The sequence below is a fragment of the Bubalus bubalis genome, chromosome 24 (assembly GCF_019923935.1).
Source record: "Bubalus bubalis isolate 160015118507 breed Murrah chromosome 24, NDDB_SH_1, whole genome shotgun sequence".
In the NCBI taxonomy this organism is placed as follows: domain Eukaryota; kingdom Metazoa; phylum Chordata; class Mammalia; order Artiodactyla; family Bovidae; genus Bubalus; species Bubalus bubalis.
This window is the reverse complement of record NC_059180.1, coordinates 16057205-16074725: the sequence shown is the minus strand read 5'-3', so window position 1 is coordinate 16074725 and position 17521 is coordinate 16057205. Positions and strand designations below refer to the sequence as shown.

Below are 17521 nucleotides of genomic sequence, written 5' to 3'. Positions count from 1 at the left end.
CTTATTGTCTGCAGTTTTGTTGGTTGTTCTGAGAGGGAAACTGGCTAAAAGAGGTTAAGTAACTTGTTCACAGTTGCATAGCTAAGAACTCTGGATTTGAATCAAAGTTGATTTGAACCCAGGAAGCTGTGTCCTGAGTTCTAATTTCTTCACCTTCTGCCACTTAACTCTTTCTGGTGTTCACGTTGTCGTTATAATAAAAACACCCTAAACTGGCATTTTAAGTCCTCTGCTTCCCTAGTTTCTTGCTGCAGGCAGAGGAAGTGACTGGTCTTGAAACAAACTTCTTGGTGCTAGAGGCCTTTTGGAATGTCCATTTTGCTATCTTCTATGGCCCCTCAATTTTTATTTGCTTTACTTCAGACTGTTTCACAGAGAGCTGAGTGAGGCTAGGTACAGCTGGCAGATTTGAAGGGACACTAGATACAGTTCGGTTTTGGATGTAGGCAACAGATGCAAACGTGCAGAAAAAAGCAAAGGACAAAGTTCTTAACTCCCAGGAGGTGCTAGGTTTCTATGTAGATGATTCTATAGGGCTTCAGTAGGTGCAGAGATCAAAAAGATGAAAAATTTTTTTCTTCCTCTAGAGTGGAGCTCAGACAGCAAAGAGTTCACATCAGGAAATATGGGCAGTGGCAGGACTAATGCAGTCCCTGGCTATGACTAGAATCTTTAATACCTGAAAAGATCTGGTGTCGTAAGTGTACTCCACAGCCTAGGTCAATGGGGAAGGGTTCCAGGTATGACATAGGGTAAGTGCAGGACCCTCATTCTGGCTGCATTGAATGCAGAAGCCACAGAGGTTCAATTCTTAACCTGGAACCTGAGCGCCACAGTTCTGTTGGTACACATTTGTGTGTCTGTGTTGTTGATGTGGGTGTTAGGATCCCAGGTTCTTCAAGGGGTTCCACAGCTCAGAAGTCAGCCCTTCTCCTTTTAAAGATGGGAAGACTGATGAGCTCAACAGTATTAAAGATATGCATTCATAATCTTGTTTCAATCAATCAATTTCCCAGCAAGATGTCTTAAGGGAGAATTGGGAATAGCCTATTCATTCCTACAGAATACTTATCATGTTGCCCAGTTTACAGATTCAGGACAGCTTACTTTTTGTCAGTGGCTATTTTTTTGTGTATGTCACAGGGGCCTTCTATACCTGTGAGTTCTGGGCCTAAAACTGAGGCTGAGGCTGCAGCCTCCTAAGAATGGCAGTTACACACACACTTCCTAACTGTAAAGGCCTTATCAGATGCTGCTGGTAGAGGCTGGTAGAAGGAGCAGAGCACTAGCTAGTTGGAAGAAAATCCGCAAGCTTTTCTCATGAAGCCCCGGGTAAACATCATACAGAGTACTAAAGGAGACCATCTCCTTCACCCACTTTTCTGCTCCAGAAAAAACATAAAGCAAGGGCTCTTTCTTCTCTGAGCTCTGCCACCTCCCGCAGGCCTCCCTTGCCCTAGAGACCACAGACATGCACACCAGATTCCCCCTTAAATAGCTGTTTATTGGCAGTAGGCTGGAAACGGTGGAGTTAGCATACACAGACAACACCAGGCACCAATGTCACGAGGAGGCAAGAGTGACGGGAAAGAGCAGCCTGGAGCCCCAGATGAACCCCCTCTCTTCAAGAGTGAGTGTGGGAGGGGACGGGGCCTGGAGTGTTGAGGGGGCAGCCTTAGAACACGTTGGCTTAGTAGGCGTGGTTAGAGATGAAGAGGGACTCGCTGGCTGCAGCCCCTGCCTTACCACTTGGGGTGTACTTTCCTTGGCAGGCAAGGCTGTTGGCCTAAGAGGGGAGAGGAGCCAGAGTGAGAAGGTCCCTTCTCAGAATCCCGTCCACCCCAGCACCCTGCCCACCTCCTGCCCCATCCTTACCAGGGCTCGCTTGACGTATTCTTCCTGGGCAGCCTTCAGGTTCTCCTTCTTTCCACCCCAGGCCTTCAGGGCAGAGGCCTGCAGGGCTCGGCCATAAGAGAAGGTCAGGGCCCACGGCTTCAGCAGGGGGCACTTGTTGATGGCGTTGAGGTTGATGGATGCCTCCTCCTCACTCTGGCCTCCAGACAGGAAGGTGATCCCTATAGAATGAGGGTGTGACATGGGGAGAAGGGTTGTAGTCAAGCAACCCAGGGGACTGGAAGGAGGCCCTAGAAGCTGACCTGAAAATCAAGACCACATGGGCACAAGGATCACGGGTAAGTCCATCTACCTCCCAGAGGTCAAGATGAGGAATGGGTCTCACCAGGGACAGCGGGGGGCACTGTGCGGCGCAGCGCCGTTACAGTTGCCATGGCAATCTCCTCATGAGAGTATTTCTGGGTGCAGGCGTGGCCTGGGGTTACCATATTGGGCTTCAGCAAGGTGCCTTCCAGGTAGATGTGGTGGTCACTCAGAGCCTTGTAGACAGCAGCCAGCACCTACAGCAGGGTGGGACCAAAGTGGGGTAAGGTGGAGTTGGGGGGACGAGGGTCAACCCAGGGGCCCCGGCCCAGCTCCCTAGCCCACCTCACTGCCCAGGCAGGCAGGCCACCTACCTTCTCGGTTACATACTGACAGCGTTTCAAGTCATGGTCCCCATCAGGGAGGATCTCGGGCTCCACGATGGGCACAATGCCATTCTGTAGGGTGAGGGAAGGGTAACAGTGAGGCCTCCTAACCCAGAGCCCCACCTCCAGCCCTCCACAGCTATTCACCAAGATCTTATCCCCAGGACTCCTGGCTACACAGCCCTCCCCACTTCAAAACAGATTGGAGGAGATTAGCTGTCTCCACAGATCCACCCACGTAAACCCTCTTCTGCCCTTCTGCTTGCAGAGCCCTTCGTGGACGCAAGCCTGGAGCTTGGTGAGGATTCGGAGCCTTGGGGTAAGCTGGCAGGTGGGTGGCAGGCCAGCTGCCACACTAGAATGGAATTAGGTGGGACGTGGCCCGCTGGGGACCTACAGGCCCACCTGCTGGCAGATGCTGGCGTAACGCGCCAGGACGTTGGCGTTTTCCATGATGGCAAGGGAAGAAGGGGTGTGTTCCCCGATCTTCAGCACGCAACGCCACTTGGCAAAGTCAGCTCCATCCTTCTTATACTGGGCACAGCGCTCCGACAGCCCATCCAGCCCTGAAGAGGGGATGGAGGGGTCAGAGCCGGCCAGCGGAGGGGGCAGGTGGCTCCCACATGGCCTGGGCACCCAGAGGGGTACCGACCAGGGTGGGCTGGTTGGTAGGGCCAGGAGCTAAGCGGTTCTCACCTTGGGTGGTCGTCTCGCCATTTGTTCCTGCCAGGGGCACCACACCTTTGTCTACCTGCGGGGGTGGAGGGCAACAAGATAGGATGGGAGGTGGTCTCTGGTGCCCTTTTTTCAATCTTTGATCAGGGAACTAGATCTCACACGCCGCAACTAAAGAACCCGTGTTCCGCAACGAGGATGGAAGATTCCGTGTGTCGCAATGAAGACCGAGTGCAGCAGATAAATAGTATTTAAAAAACAACAAAAACTCTTGCTCTACAGCCTTTTTCTCCTCTGTAGCCCCACCCTGTCCCAGCTTTACTTCATCTCTTAAGTATCCTTCCTGGTTTGCCAGTGTTTCACTTAGCCATGGTATCTGGTCCCAAGAGGCAAGATACACACAGATAGATTGAATTCTACCATTTACTAACTGTGAGCAAAACACTTCATGGCCTTGAGCTTCTGGTTTTTCAATGGTATAAACATAACCTGTGGCTTTTAAAATCACAAAGATTAAAATGCCAAGCAAGTCCCATAAGTTACTGGCTTCTTACACACAATTTGGAGGCGATCAGGGCAGACTCCACCCAAGTCTCCCCACCCAGTTCATCCCCACCCCGACCCCTGCCTGTTATCCTGGATTTCCTTGCCCCTCATCCATCTCACTGGGCTTCCCAGGTGGTGCTAGTGGTAAAGAACCTGCCTGCCAATGCAGGAGACACAAAAGACGCAGCAGGTTCAATCCCTGGGTGGGAAAGATCACCCGGAGGAGGACATGATAACCCACTCCAGTATTCTCGCCTGGAGAATCCCATGGACAGAGGAAGCTGTGGGCCATGGTCCATAGGATTGCAAAGAGTTGGACATGACTGAAGCGACTTAGCACACACACATTCGTCTCACATCTCCCACCCCAAGGCCTAGCCCCCTCACCTTGATGCCCACGACGCCACCCTTGGCTTTGATAACTTGGGGGAAGGGACGCCCATCATCGGCCTTCTGGTAGAGCGTCTCGTGGAAGAGGATGACGCCCCCAATGCAGGGATTCACGCGGTCGTCGGCAGTCAGCAGCAGTTGGCGGTAGAAGCGCCGGTTCTCCTCAGTGTTTTCGGTGCCAATGGACTGCAGTCGCTTGGCAATGCTCCCTGGAGGAAAGCAACACATGGGAATTAAAGGGGTCAGCCCCTCAACCCCACCCCGCACCCTCCTCCCCCTGTGCCCTGCCCGCACCGGTGGACTCATCTGCGGCCAGGATGCCCTTGCCCGGAGCCACAATCCGGTGAGCGATGTCACAGAGCTCCTTCTTCTGCTCCGGGGTGAGTGCTGGGTATTGGTGGGGCATGGTGCCTGTCAGTGCCTGGGCGGAGGAAACACATGGGGGAAGGCTAGTTAGTGGAGTCTTCCCCTGGTCTCCCAACCAGCAGGGCCCCTTGCCTGGAGGTTAAGGAAAAGGCTCCCTACCTCCCCTGCCCAACTCCCGGCAGGTCTCGGGTCACTTCCTGCCCCAGGCTCTCCCTTACCCCCAACTTCCCTATAGTAGGCCTGCCTCCTGTACCTTTCCTAACTCTGTTTGTTTCTGGGTGTTACCCAGCTGAGGGTGGGGTTGTATATTGGCATCTGGCCTAAAGGAATAAGCCAGAGCCATGGACAGGCAGGTCATGTGGAAGTCGGACCCTTCTGGCTTGCGCTGTGCCATGGGGGTCACCTTGCCTGGAAGCAAAACCAAACCGGAGTATTTTGGAATTAGAAGTTGTGCCGAAGGCAGAAGGCCCAACCTCCTCATCTGTAAGAAGCCAGAGAAGGGGAAAAGGCTGTGTTTCAAGCCACACAGCAACCCAAGGGCCTGATCTGAGATTAGAACTCAGATCTCTGGCTGCGATAAGAGTGTTCCTTCCAATCCACCTGAGATCCCAGGGCTGGCCCAGGCTCCATTGCCTCAAGGACACCCCAAGGTCAGGCTGCTCCCCCCAAGGTGGGGGAGGATGTTAGGAAAAAAGTGGTGGTGTGGGGTGGTCCTCCGAAGCCCAGAAAAGGGCGGCGGAGGAAGCCTAGCCCGGGGTGGGGGTGGGGGGAGGAAAGGAGTGAGGGTTGCCCTCACTGCTCATGCAGGGTAAGAGAACGTGGAGGAGAGGCAAGCGCCCCACCCCTTCCCCTGAAAATGCTCCTGTCTGCTCCGCGGCTGCAGCTGTTCCAGGCTCAGAATCAAGGTCACCCGATAAGGAAAGATAGGGAAAGTGTTAATGGGGCATCATGCGCTGCCAAGGGATTTCCCCTCCTGGCCAGGGGCACCCATGTCCCAGGACAGGGACCAACCACCCGCTTTTGGGAACCCTGAGGCAGTAAATGAGCTGGCTCCCACCCCTCGATGCCTCCTAGGTTTCCTGCAGAGGCAAAGGGGCCATCATCTTTGCACCCGGAGTCCTAACAAAAAAAGGGGAGCGAGGAACGGCCCTCCATCTCGCCTGGCTTCCTTCCTCCCCGCTGTGACTCAGCGCGCGGAGCGGTCGCTGCGTTGCGCAGCAAACCCAGGGAGCTCAGGCTGGAAGAGTCGGGGAGGCCTGGCTGGGAGCAAACGTGTGGGTGGTGGCGGAGGAGGAAGATGCTGGGGCCGGGTTGGGGGGCTCCGTGAGGACGCCCGACCCGCGTCTGCCCCCGGGATCCTTCTCCACGACCCCCTCCCTGACCTTCGCACGTGGCGAGGGGCGCTCACCTGGCACAGGAGAGGGGCGGGCTGGCGGGGCGCAGCGGTGGAGGGCTGGCGGAGTGGACTGAGGGGGCGAACGCGGCACTCGTCACCAGGACTCTGGTTCGGCGGCGCGTTCCAAGAGGAACGCAGCCTATTCTACTCCTGAGGCGGGGCGCAGGGGCGGGCGGGCAGGAGGTGGTTCCCGGCTTTATAAAGGCACCGCTCCGCCCCGCGCCGAGTTTTTCCCTTTGCAGGGGGCCGGAGGCGCCCCGGCGTCCAATGGCAGGCGAGGAAATGTGCGAAAGGCCGCCCCCGAAAGGCGAAGCCGGGAGGCGGCGCTTGGGCTGGGACTGTCCGGCGAGAACCCGAGCCCTTCCCCCTCGTTCCCCCTCGGACGTGACTCGGGCCACATCCCGCGGGTCGCCAGGGCCCTCCCCTCCCTCCTCTCCTCTCCCGACCCCCCTCCCCTCCTCCTGGCGTGCTTCGGGGCGCCGTGACTCAGCCGATTTTTGGGCCCCGGAGGAGATGAGAATGGGGTGGGGTCGGAGGAAAAGCGGGTGGCAGAGCCCGAAGAAAGCAAGGCTCAGCTTCCCTCCCGCAGGCCTATCGGGCGGCCCGGGGCAGCCCCAGCTTCCGGCGGCACTGAGGCAGCGAGTGTCACATTGTAACCGAATCCAGGGCCCCGGCGACTGCCCGCCCCGGCTCAGGAGAGGGCGGCGCGGGCAGGCTCCCGGAGCGCGAGCCGGCAGCGGTTCCGGGTTTCCCGCCCGGCGGGTATCCCCGCCGCGTCCGCGCTCCATCCCGGCAGGTCCGGCTCCCGGGATCGGGAGAGCCAACGTGGCCCGCGAGTGCGCACGCGCCCGCCGCCCTCCCGCGGAAGCCGGACCCGGCGGGAAGCCGCTCGGGCCGCCAGTCGGCCCGAGCAAGTCTGGGGATGTGGGACCAGAGTCCTTGCAAAACTCCCTGGCGCCGACTTCCCTCTCCAAAATCAAATCCGTCCCCGGCTGTCGGCCTCCCAGATCCTTTCCGAGCCTCCCCATCCTACCGGCCGGGTCTCCCCTCTTAAATCCCGGAGCCTTCAGCCCAACTCCAACCCCGCTCCGTCCGACTGGCGCCCACCTGTGAGGAGGAAGCCAAAGGAGCGGGCGAGCCCGGTCAGCAGCGAGTGAGCCAGGCCCCGCCCGGGCTGGGTTATAAGGCAGCTACCCCCTCCCCCCAACCGACCTTCTCCGGTGACCCCTGCCCTTTGCTCGCCATAGATCCCCTGGCAGGGACCTATATTTAGGGAAACCTGAAGCCCCTGACATTCACGCCAGCGTGGGGCCTAAAGTGAAGGATGGGGAAGAAGCTTGTGGACCTGCCTATTTTGGGGGTGGGGGGAAGGGCCCCCTGCCCACTCACCGGTACTTCAGAGATTTCTTCCTTGGAAATCCAGACTGAGGCCCTCAACAGGCTGTCGAGAGAAATAAATCTCTGGACAGCGATCTGTGAGGAAGGAAGGAGGGGTAAGGGGACTCAGACCTGTGGCCTTTCTTGCCTCCTCCTCAGATACCCCCTCCCCTGACTCTGGGCCTCACACGGGCTGTCCTGATTCTTCAGAGGCAGAGCACACAGGCAGACACTACACTCATACCTCAAAATAACCAAGAGTCCATGGACAGGGTGTGCCTGGGGTAACCCTACATCCTGATAGTCAAGGCTCAAGTTTGTCCCATGCTCTGGATGGTAAGCAGTGTCCCCCAACCTCACCTTCAAATATGATCAGTTACTTGGGGAGGGGGAGTCAAGGGCAGGGGGACCTGCTGGAGCACCAGCCCCTCTCTCTTCTGGCCCTGCAAAGGGGCTGCCGTCCTGCTGGCCAAGGGCTCTGTGAGTCCCGCTCTGCAGGGAGCCAGGCTCTCCACTGCTGGTTCCCAGGTCGGTGAGCTGGGCAGGCCATTTGTGGTTCCAATGGCCTGGAGAAAGGTGTCCTGAGTCCCCTCAGGGAACAGGGCCTGTGGCCCCTGGGGGCTGGCCACTCTCCAAAGAGCAGGGACCCTGGATCGTCATCGGAGCTTGATCTCAAAGCAGAGGCAGTTGAGGCTCTGGCAATCAGGAAGTTGGCATGCGCAGGCACAGTCGCAGAGCGGGCAGCAGCGAGGGCAGCGAGGGGCCCAGTCCTGCGGGAGAGGAGGGTGGGGTGAGGGAGGTGGGCGAGGGAGGGGGACCAAAGGCTGGAGCTGTTTCCTTTTCAAGGGAGAAGGGAACAGAGAGGCCTGGAAAGTCCCACTTGCCCAGTGGACCAGAGGGTACCATCCACCACTCATGGGAACAAATCAGCTCCTTGTGATGTTGAGAAATCAGCCAGGAGGCAATGTTCCTAACAACTGGAAGGAGCTGGAAGAAGCCATTTGTGGGAGAGGTCATTTCTTCTAGGCTTCCCAGTTGGCACTAGTGGTAAAGAATCCGCCTCCCAGTGCAGGAGACGCAGGAGACTCTGGACACTCGAGTTCAATCCCTGGGTTGAGAAGAGCCCCTGGAGGGGGGCATGGCAACCCACTCCAGTATTTTTGCCTGGAGAATCCCATGAACAGAGGAGCCTGGCAGGCTATATAGTCCATGGGGAAGCAAAGAGTCAGACCCGACTAAAGCAACTTAGCATGCATGCACATCCTTTCTTTCTTCCCATCTTATAGATGAGGAGACTGAGGACCAGAGATCAGTTAGCCCTGGCCCCACCCTTACCAATGTTCAGCTCAGAAATGGTTCTACTATACCCTTACGACCTCATACAATTGCAAGTCATTAAGACAGGGAAAGCACACACACTCTATGATGAAAACCACCTGCTGGTTTTGTGGATTTCTTTCTTGGCCTGAGACCAAGCTGGCTGTCATTCACCCTCCATTTCTGAGCACCTACTCTGTGCCAGGCACAGACTGTGTCCATGAATGATTTTAAAAGTCTTTTTAGTTTTCCTGAAAAATGGTAATTTTCATATTTAATTTTTTTTACTATTTAAAGGGAGTCACATTTCTTTATCAGAATCTTGAGTAGGGGGCCTCCTTACAAAAGAGGAAATAAAGGTTCAGAGAGGGAGTGATCATGCAAAGGAATACAACTAGGGAAGGGGGCTGGGATAGGTCTGGGCCTGCCTGCTTCCAGCCCTGAGATCCCGCTTTGATCCCACTGCTTCCCAGGGCCATGAATACCAACTTCTTTCAAGCTTGCCTAAGGCAGGGACAATTCACCTCCTATCTCCACTGAGCTACCAGGGGACTCAGGCTCAGCAGGTGCCTGAAATACAAATGAACATTGAATGAATGAATCAATCAAATCACATCATTTTTCCCTATAGGCAAAGAAGAAGAGGGGAGGCAGAAAGTCTGCCTCTCATCGAATAGGAACAGCATGTCCTTAGAGACAGGAAGGGAGAACCGGTCCGCTCCAATCCACTCCTCCTGCCGTGGGACACGGATGATCTGCCACTGCTCCAGGCATGGACTGGAGTCAGGCCAAGTGGCTGGAGTGGGTCACACCCAGGATGGGTGACAGAAGATTGGCTCCTTGAGGCCTGAGGCAGGGCTAGTGACAGTCACAGTTGCACAGCTCAATCAGACTCCAGGCCAAGCCAGGAATAGGGGAATGACCTTTAGAAGAGCTGAGGTTTTGGGGTGCGGTGTCAGATGACTGGTGAGATCAGATATCACTAGGGGCTCCGGTGAGGGGAGGGTGCATTGGCCCCTGCCAAAAGAATTCTCTAGGAGGAAGCAGAAGTATATCATGGCGGAGGGGAGAGAGCGAGGCGGCTTCCTTGTGTGTGATGGGGTGTGGTTTGGGGGCGTCTCTGGGGAGTCCTGCTCTGGGCTGAAGTCAGCTCTGTGGAATTTTGAAGGACTGCACCATCAATCTGTGTGCAGAACTGGGGGCTGAGAGAGGCCACACTGCCTTCACCTCAGAGAAGAGGGTATTAAAAGCATTTCTTGGCTCTGGCCCCCTGGCAGGGTTTGGCTCTAGTCATTAAGAACTAGCTAATGGATATTTCGACTCTCGCTATCAGCCCTGTGGCTTCTGCAAGGAACCTGCTTTTTAAGCCCTTTTTAAACAAGGGCTCTGCATGACCATTAATCCTCGTATTTCTCTAGTTTTTCACTCTGATTTCTTTCACTCTGGGGTTGTAAAGGCCAGCCGTCGTTACTGTTTGGAGCTCGGGGTTTGAATCTAATTCAGGCCCAGATTTGGCCGATTCGTGATTTGACCCTCAGTTTTCTCATCTCTTGGAGAAGGGAATGGCAGCCCACTCCAGTATTCTTATCTGGAGAATTCCACGGACAGAAGAACCTGGCAGGCTACAGTCCATGGGGTCGCAAAGAGTCGGACACAACTGAGCAATTAACACACACACACACTTTTCTCATCTCTGAAATGGATTTAGGAAGTAGAACACCTCCTTCACAGGGTCACTTGGGGAATCAGTGGAAGGCATGAAGCATGGTGCCTGGTACACAGTGAGTTCTCACCAAGGGGAGCTCTTCTGGTCACAGCTCTCACCCTTGAGCAGTATGATGAGTACATATGTTGCACTCTAACCCTGCACTCTAACCCTGGTGTATGTGTCTGCCATGTAAGAACTTGCTAAAGATTCGCAAATTCCAATCTCATTCCAAATCTACTGGGCATGGGGCCCAGATGCCTGGCTTTCTGTTTAAGCCTCATCCCTGCTTCTGATCACACCCGGCACTTAAGAACCAAAACTGTCCTGGATTGCATCATTTCTCACACTCGAATGTCACTGTCTACTTATTTCTCTCTGTCCTTTCCAGGAATGTAAGCCCCATGAAGGTTAGGGCCACATCTATCTTGTTTCCACTGCACCCCCAGGGCCCAGCACAGTTCCTCAACAGTAACTTCAGAAGTCTTTGGTAGTGTGAAGTGTTAGTCTCTCGGTTATGTCCGACTCTTTGTGACCCGGTGGACTGTAGCCTGCCAGGCTCCTCTGCCTATGGAATTCTCCAGGCAAGAATACTGAAGTGGGTAGCCATTCCCTTTCTCCAGGGGATCTTCCCAACCCAGGGATTGAACCTGGGTCTCCTTCATTGCAGGTGGATTCTTTATTGTCTGAGCCACTAGGGAAGTCTCAACTCTTTGGTAAGTGGATAAATAAATGAATGAATGAATTAGGCCCTCGTGACACACTTGTGAAAGATGTAGCACAGGTGAGTTTCTCCCATAGAGAGAAAGAGAAACCTGGGTTTTTGTCTCAGCCTGGCTTGAGGCCTCTGTGTGCCCCAACTTCTACAGCTGTGAAAGAGGCAAGGGCTTTGGAATATTTGCAGTTGCTTTTGTTACCATAAGGAAACTGAAGAATACAGAGGCCTTACTGTGCTTTGTGGAAAGACAGCCCAAGGATGGAATGACCCCACCTCACCATTCATCATTCTAGAACCTGTCCTGGCTCTGGCAGAAGCTGGGTAGGATCAGGCCCTGCAGTTCTCCTGGCTTGGATGCCCCGCAGCCCTGGAGGGGGCAGTGAGAGGAGTCAGTCCCTCCAGACAGCACACCTCATTCTCAGGGAGGAGGAGAAGCCCTTGACCACTCCCTTCCTACAGACAGAAGGCGAAGGGAGTGGGGTCCCCAGGGCAGGGAACAAGAAATCATTTTGTAAGTAAGCATTTCCTGTAAAATAGGAGGTTGGAGGACCCAGGGTCTTCTCCTTTTTCCCCTTGATCCCTGGAGCCCAAGCCCTGGGCCTCGTCTCTGCGCTACTCCTGAGAAATCAGAAGCAGATTATATCTGAAAGAGGAGAACTCCTTGCCCTGCAATTGATTTTGAAACTCAAAACTTCTTGCAGGGATTTGCAACTGCAGTCTACCCAAGTTCTGCTTGGTCTTTTCCCCTCACTCTTACCTCCCTAGGGAAGGTCCCCATTTCAAGGGCAGGAGCTTTGCTAAGTCTCTGAGCCCAAAATAAGCATGACCTAGGAAGGTGGTCAATGACATTTAACATCTTTAAAGCCACAAATGCAAAAACAGCCTGTCCTCTGTGAGCCAGGCTTCTCCCTGAAGGTTCTGTTTCAACACACGATGGAGCAAGTTGCTCTGCGAGACTGTCCTGTGGAACACTGGAGAAGCAACTAAATGTCCCTGAGCCAAGTTATGCCCCCTGCAAAAGGAGGATAAAAGCATGGACGGGTAGCCAAGGTGTGATGTCAGGTTAAAAAGGGAAAGTGGCAGTTGGGAGGAAATAGTAGGTGTGGCATACATTTTGTAAAAAAGATTTATTTGGTTGCACCAGGTCTTAGCTGTGGCATGTGAGATCTAGTTCTCTGACCAGGGATTGAACCCAGGCCCCCTGCATTGGGAGTGCAGTCTTAGCCACCAAGGAAGTCCCTGTGGCATACATTTCCACAGTGAAATACAACAGTGATAACACTGTATTAGTATATAAGGGACATACACCAAACATAGTAACCTTGGTTAACGGGCTGGCTTATAAAGTAACTTGTACTTTCTATGTATTTCTACATGTATACTTTGTAATCAAAAAACATATGTACATAAGAGTTTTAAAAATACCCAGCTCTGGAGGTTGTTAATGAAGTTGCACAGTATCTAGAACATTGTACTCACTCCAAGAACAGAAGGAGCTCTGTCTGCTTTAACTACCATTTTCAGAGGTCGCAGTATGCCCTGCATGTTACATAGGTCACCCTTCTCCAGCTACTGCCCTGTTCTTCTTTCTCCAAGTAGCTTTCATTACCAGAAAATATCTGATATGTTGTTGTTTTCGCCTGTCTCCAACCTGACCCAGTACCTGGAACTAGGCCTGGCCTAGAATAGGTGCTCCGTAATAAATTTTGTTGAACCGAAAAAAAAAAAAACAAAACACGAAAGCACTGAGAGTACCAGGATCAGGACTCAGGGGCCAGGGGCCAGGACGAGAACTCACAGCTTCGGCGGGCTGGGGGCAGCAGGCATCCAAGTAGCGGGCTGGGCTGGGCAGGGGGAAGTCACAGGCTTCGGCGCAGGTCTGGCAACAGTCTTGGGGCCTGGAGGCGCCTTGCTTCCTGCAGGGGGAGCTGCAGTCTGTGCAGCAGCCCTGGGCCTAGGAGAGGGCAGCGCTCAGGATCCCGGCCAGGTGGCGGGTTGGGAGGGACAGCTGAGTCTCGGTTTTGGAGAGAGGGGCCGGAGAAGATTCAGCTGGGGAGAGGAGAAGAGGGTCTCCTGGCCCAGGTGAGGGGCCGATATGGAGACTAAATGGCAAAGGTGTCTCAGGGTAAGAGCCTGCAAATGGGGGGACAGGCTGACCTCTTCCCCTGTCAGGGCCCACCCTCCAGCCCCCACCAGGCCCCTCACCAGCAGGCAGTGCCTGGTCAGCAGCACGAGACCCAACAGCAACAGATAGATGCCCACGGAGAGCACGACGATGGCCGGGATGGGGAGCAGCAGGGAGGGGCCACTGACAGGAGCCGGGGTTGGATTCCACGGGCTAGAGGAGGCCTGGACAGCACAGGAAGAAAGGGTGACGAGACGTGGAGGGGCTGCGGGGACACGGAAACACCAGGAGGGACACAGGAGGTAGCTGGGAAACAGGGAGGAACAGCCACCATGTGGTGCGGAGAGAGTAATAGGGCCACACTGTCTGGGCCAGGAAGAGCCCCTGGAGAAGGACATAGCAACATGCTCCAGTATTCTTGCCGGGAAATGCTATGGACAGAGGGGCCTGGTGGGCTACAGTTCATGGGGTCTCAAAGAGTCGGACACGATAGCAACTAACATCTTCATTTTCGTCTTGTCTCCAAACCTGTCTTTTCTCTTGTCATCCCCATTTCAGCGCCATCAGAGACCTGTTGGTCATTCTAGACTTTTCCAAGACTTACCGCTCTTCCTTTCAGAATGCCTCTCCAAACAGACCTCTTGTCTCTGTTTCCGTTGGACTACTCTACCACCCCTCAGCCCACAGTACCGGCCTCTGTCTTGCACTCTGCAGTTATGCTCCTTTCCATACCAGCTGTCCTTGAGTATCCCTCCCTCCCTGACAGTCCATCAGTGGCTCCCACTGACTCGGTCCAAACTTCTTATCTCAGGGACAAAGGCTCTAGTCTAGCCCTGCCTGCCTCTCCCTCTGTCCCCCATTATACTCCAGCCATACTGAAGTCCTGGCAATTCCCTGGCCTCTCTTTCACATCCACGTCTCTGCCCACGCTGTTCCTTTTTCCTGGGATGCTTTTCCTCCTTGATTTCCTAACTCCTCACCTTGCCAGAGTGTGGCGTGCCCTGCCCTGGCAAGGCCACCTCTGCACTCTTTCTGTCTCACAGCTCTTGTCCTGAGCTGGAAGGGTCTATGTTGGGTAAAGAGCTCCAGTCCAGGCGCCAAGGAAGGCAAAGTCAGGGTAAGTTAGGGGTGCCGAGGGGGCCGCGCCAGAGAGGAGTACGGGGCCTAAGACTCACGTCCATGGGGCAGGACACCGCCGGTCAGTCCAGGAGCTGCAGGAGAGAGAAAGTCCTGGGCTTCAATGACTGAGAAGGGCCATTTTGCGCTCGGGTGCCCGTTCTCCTCCTCCCATTTCCCCTTTGGGGAAACTGAGGCCCAACGATGGTCTCTGGTCCGAACAGTGAGGATCGGGGGTACGGGACAGCACTTTCTTCGAAGGCCCCAGCCCGACCCTCCGTTTTTCCCTAATCCCCGGGCTCCCTCCACCGACCTAACCCCATCACCTGCGCCCTCGGGGCCACAGGCAGTTCACGGATTCCGCGTCTTTCCCGCTCCAATCCGCCGTGGCGGCTGCACCGCCCAGAGGCCTCCCGCCGCTTCTCGCTGTTGCCATGGAGATGAGAGCACCGCTCCTACGGCGGCCGCCCAGACCCAACATTCCTTCGCCGCGCCTCGCTTCCCTCTTCCTATCTGTGGGCACCAATTCTTTTTAGTAGCGATCCGCTGGACTTTCCCGTACTTACTGAATAGAAGGGGCGAGTTCCCGCCACTACACGCCTAGCTCAGATCCACATCGTGTGCTGGGTCCTGCGGCGCCACAAAAGCCAGACTGAGCCCCCGGGCTATGCCGCCAACTGGCTGTGTGACTTCGGCCGAGTCACCGCGCCTCGCTGAGTCCATTTTCTTCTCTGTATAAAGAGGAAACGCCTGCCTCCCAGGGGTATTGTTAAAATCAGAGCTACTTCTTAATGGCATAGAATTATCCTCAATATTTTTTCAACCTGACCCCCGATCTTTATTGACAGTGCCCAAATTTAAGATTCATCAATCTGATCTCTTCACCCTTCATATCACTATCAGGGTGATTTTCTCCCATCCAGGTCAGATCTTGTGGCTTTTCAATTTTTAACCCCCCAAAGGGTTCCCCACTGACTCCAGGGTAAAGCCCAAATGCTTTAGCCGACTGTCCACACCATCCACTCTGGGTACTGTCTATCTTCGGTTTATTTACTTATTTATAATTAATTAATTTATTTGGTTCCACGAGGTCTTAGTTGGACAGCTGCACGTGAGATCTAGTTCCCTGACCAGGGATGGAACCTGGGCCCCCTGTATTGGGAGTACGGGAGTCTTAGCCGCCAGACCACCAGAGAAGTCCCCTGTTGTTATTGTTTAGTCCATAAGTTGTATCCAACTCTTTGCCACCCCATGGGCTGTAGCTCACCAGGCTCCTCTCTTCATGGGATTTTCCAGACAAGAATACTGGAGTAGGTTGCCATTTCCTTCTCTAGGGGATCTTCCTGACTCAGGGATCTAACCAGCATCTCCTGCTTGGCAGGTGGATTCTTTACCACTGAGCTACCTTGGTTTATTCATTCATGATGTAACCCTTGGTTACTGCATCCTGGCATGTTCCCCTGAAAGCAACCCAGTACACCTACTTCTGTGCACATTCTCTGCCCCAATATACCTCACCATGGCTGCTGCCTGAAGAGTTTCCTGCACCGGGAGGCAGCCACAGAAATGGCTAGGGCTGGGACTTCCCTAGTGGTCCAGTGGCTAAGACTCTGAGCTCCCAATGCAGGGAGTCTGGGTTTGATCCCTGGTCAGGCAACTAGATCCCACACACCGCAAAGAAGAGTTCATATATCACAACTTGGGAGAAGGCAATGGTACCCCACTCCAGTACTCTTGCCTGGAAAATCCCATGGACGGAGGAGCCTGGTAGGCTGCAGTCCGTGGGGTCACTAAAGGTCGGACACGACTAAGCAACTTCAGTTTCACTTTTCACTTTCATGCATTGGAGAAGGAAATGGCAACCCACTCCAGTGTTCTTGCCTGGAGAATCCCAGGGATGGGGGAGCCTGGTGGGCTGCCGTCTATGGGGTCGCACAGAGTCGGACACGACTAAAGTGACTTAGCAGTAGCAAAGATCCTGAATGCTGCAACTAAGATTGAAGATTCCACATGCCACAACTGAGACCTGGTGCAGCCAAATAAATAAATATTTTTTTTTAAGGAACTTCCCTGGCAGTCCAGCGATTGGGACTTTGCCTTCCAATGCAGAGTACACAGGTTCAATCCCTAGTCAGGGCGCTAAGATCCCACCTGCCTGTTGGTCAAAGTGCCAAAACATAAAAGAGAAACAATATTGCAACAAATTCAATAATGACTTTTAAAAAAATGACCCACATTCAAAAAAAAAAAGGAAATTGCCAGGGGAGAGACCTCCCTGGTGGCCTAGTGGCTAAGACTCCGAGCTCCCAATGCAGGGGGCCGGGTTTGATCCCAGCTCAGGGAACTAGATTCCACATGCTGTAAACTGAAGATCTCGTATGCCACAATTAAGACCCAACAGCCAAATAAATAAATATTTTAAAAAGAGAGAGACTTCCCTGGCAGTCCAGCGGCTGGGACTTTGCTTTCCAACACAGGGGGTGTATGAAATCACCAGGGTCTGTGCCCCTGGTTCCCAGGTCTCCCCTTACCCCTCGACCACACTGAGAAGGTCCCACTGGCTCTGCCACCCCGGCCCACTCAGAGGGAGCTTCAAGCCCAGAAAACCCGAGTCTAGCTGTTCCCAGTGTCACCTCTGTTGAGTCTAAGTCTGGGTCAGACTGCCTGCTTAGGGCTGTCTTCTCGTCTGCCCCTATCTTTGCAGAATCCTGAGACCCAAGATGAAACCAGTTCCCACCTCAGACCAGGAAAAGGCTTCAGGTGACACAGGGCCCCGCCCTCCCTTCACCTCCTGCCAACAGAGAGATGTCAGCCTTGGCAAGACCTCTGGACACATCCATGGGCTGCAGTGGCCAAACTCGCCATGGATGGTATTCTGTTCCTACCACGGGAGCATACATTATGCAGGAGGGTGGACAGGGCACCAGGTCTGCTCTTTGCAAGGCAAGCCAGGAGGAGGGGGATGAATGCACCCCTTTGCCAGGGCCCCACTTCTACCCACATCACACCATTCCCTGGAGGCAGGGAGAAACTGACTTCACAATAGCCAAATAGCCATAAGACCTCCCTTTACCTAAAGTTCAAAGCTGGCAATATCAGATAGTCTCACCTGTTTTACACTGGCCCTGGGAAAGAGAGTAAAAGATTGCGTCCTTCCATTCACCGTGGTGGGGGACCTGAGATGCAGAGAAAACCCAGACAATGAAAGACACCTCTGCAGACCTGGGCTTGGATGTGGGAAGGGAAC

At 54.3% G+C, this 17521-nt stretch overlaps 2 protein-coding genes across 10 annotated transcripts in view; both read right to left on the bottom strand.

Moving 5' to 3' along the window:
• Positions 1 to 1483: 1483 nt before the first annotated feature.
• Positions 1484 to 7174, bottom strand: ALDOA (aldolase, fructose-bisphosphate A). 3 transcript variants are annotated; one of them, XM_006070491.4, is made up of 9 exons: positions 7024 to 7174; positions 4449 to 4575; positions 4152 to 4363; positions 3240 to 3294; positions 2949 to 3109; positions 2532 to 2615; positions 2240 to 2414; positions 1876 to 2075; positions 1484 to 1786 (listed from the first exon to the last, which is right to left on the bottom strand). In XM_006070491.4, exons 2-9 carry the CDS (start codon positions 4558 to 4560, stop codon positions 1691 to 1693), a joined length of 1095 nt encoding a protein of 364 aa, XP_006070553.1. In that variant the 5' UTR covers positions 4561 to 4575; positions 7024 to 7174; the 3' UTR covers positions 1484 to 1690. The 3 variants fall into 3 exon arrangements, with proteins under 3 accessions (XP_006070553.1, XP_006070552.1, XP_006070551.2); XM_006070490.4 differs by lacking the exon at positions 7024 to 7174 and adding an exon at positions 5929 to 6080; XM_006070489.4 differs by lacking the exon at positions 7024 to 7174 and adding an exon at positions 4774 to 4929.
• The window catches only part of LOC102403941 (keratin-associated protein 10-2), an 18785-nt gene continuing 7514 nt past the window's right edge, over positions 6251 to 17521 (bottom strand). The window contains exons 4-10 of one of the 7 annotated variants that reach the window (XM_044936246.2): positions 14841 to 15024; positions 14334 to 14369; positions 13239 to 13382; positions 12832 to 12987; positions 7654 to 8063; positions 7306 to 7389; positions 6251 to 7023 (exon numbers count right to left, since the gene is read on the bottom strand). In XM_044936246.2, the coding sequence (XP_044792181.2) occupies positions 7950 to 8063; positions 12832 to 12987; positions 13239 to 13382; positions 14334 to 14339 (420 nt within the window). In that variant the 5' untranslated portion in view covers positions 14340 to 14369; positions 14841 to 15024 and the 3' untranslated portion in view covers positions 6251 to 7023; positions 7306 to 7389; positions 7654 to 7949. Of the gene's footprint in view, positions 7024 to 7305; positions 7390 to 7653; positions 8064 to 8501; positions 9644 to 12831; positions 12988 to 13238; positions 13383 to 14333; positions 14370 to 14587; positions 14808 to 14840; positions 15025 to 17521 lie in introns of those variants that run through there. The other 6 variants (XM_025274886.3, XM_025274885.3, XM_045164292.1 and 3 more) reach the window with 6 other exon arrangements.

Coding starts and splice junctions, on each gene's coding strand:
- ALDOA (XM_006070489.4), bottom strand. CDS start 4,914: ATGGCACAGCGCAAGCCAGAAGGGTCCGACTTCCACATGACCTGCCTG. Junction 4,364..4,448: donor GGCCGCAGATGAGTCCACCG/GTGCGGGCAGGG, acceptor GCTTTCCTCCAG/GGAGCATTGCCAAGCGACTG. Junction 1,787..1,875: donor AATACGTCAAGCGAGCCCTG/GTAAGGATGGGG, acceptor CTCCCCTCTTAG/GCCAACAGCCTTGCCTGCCA.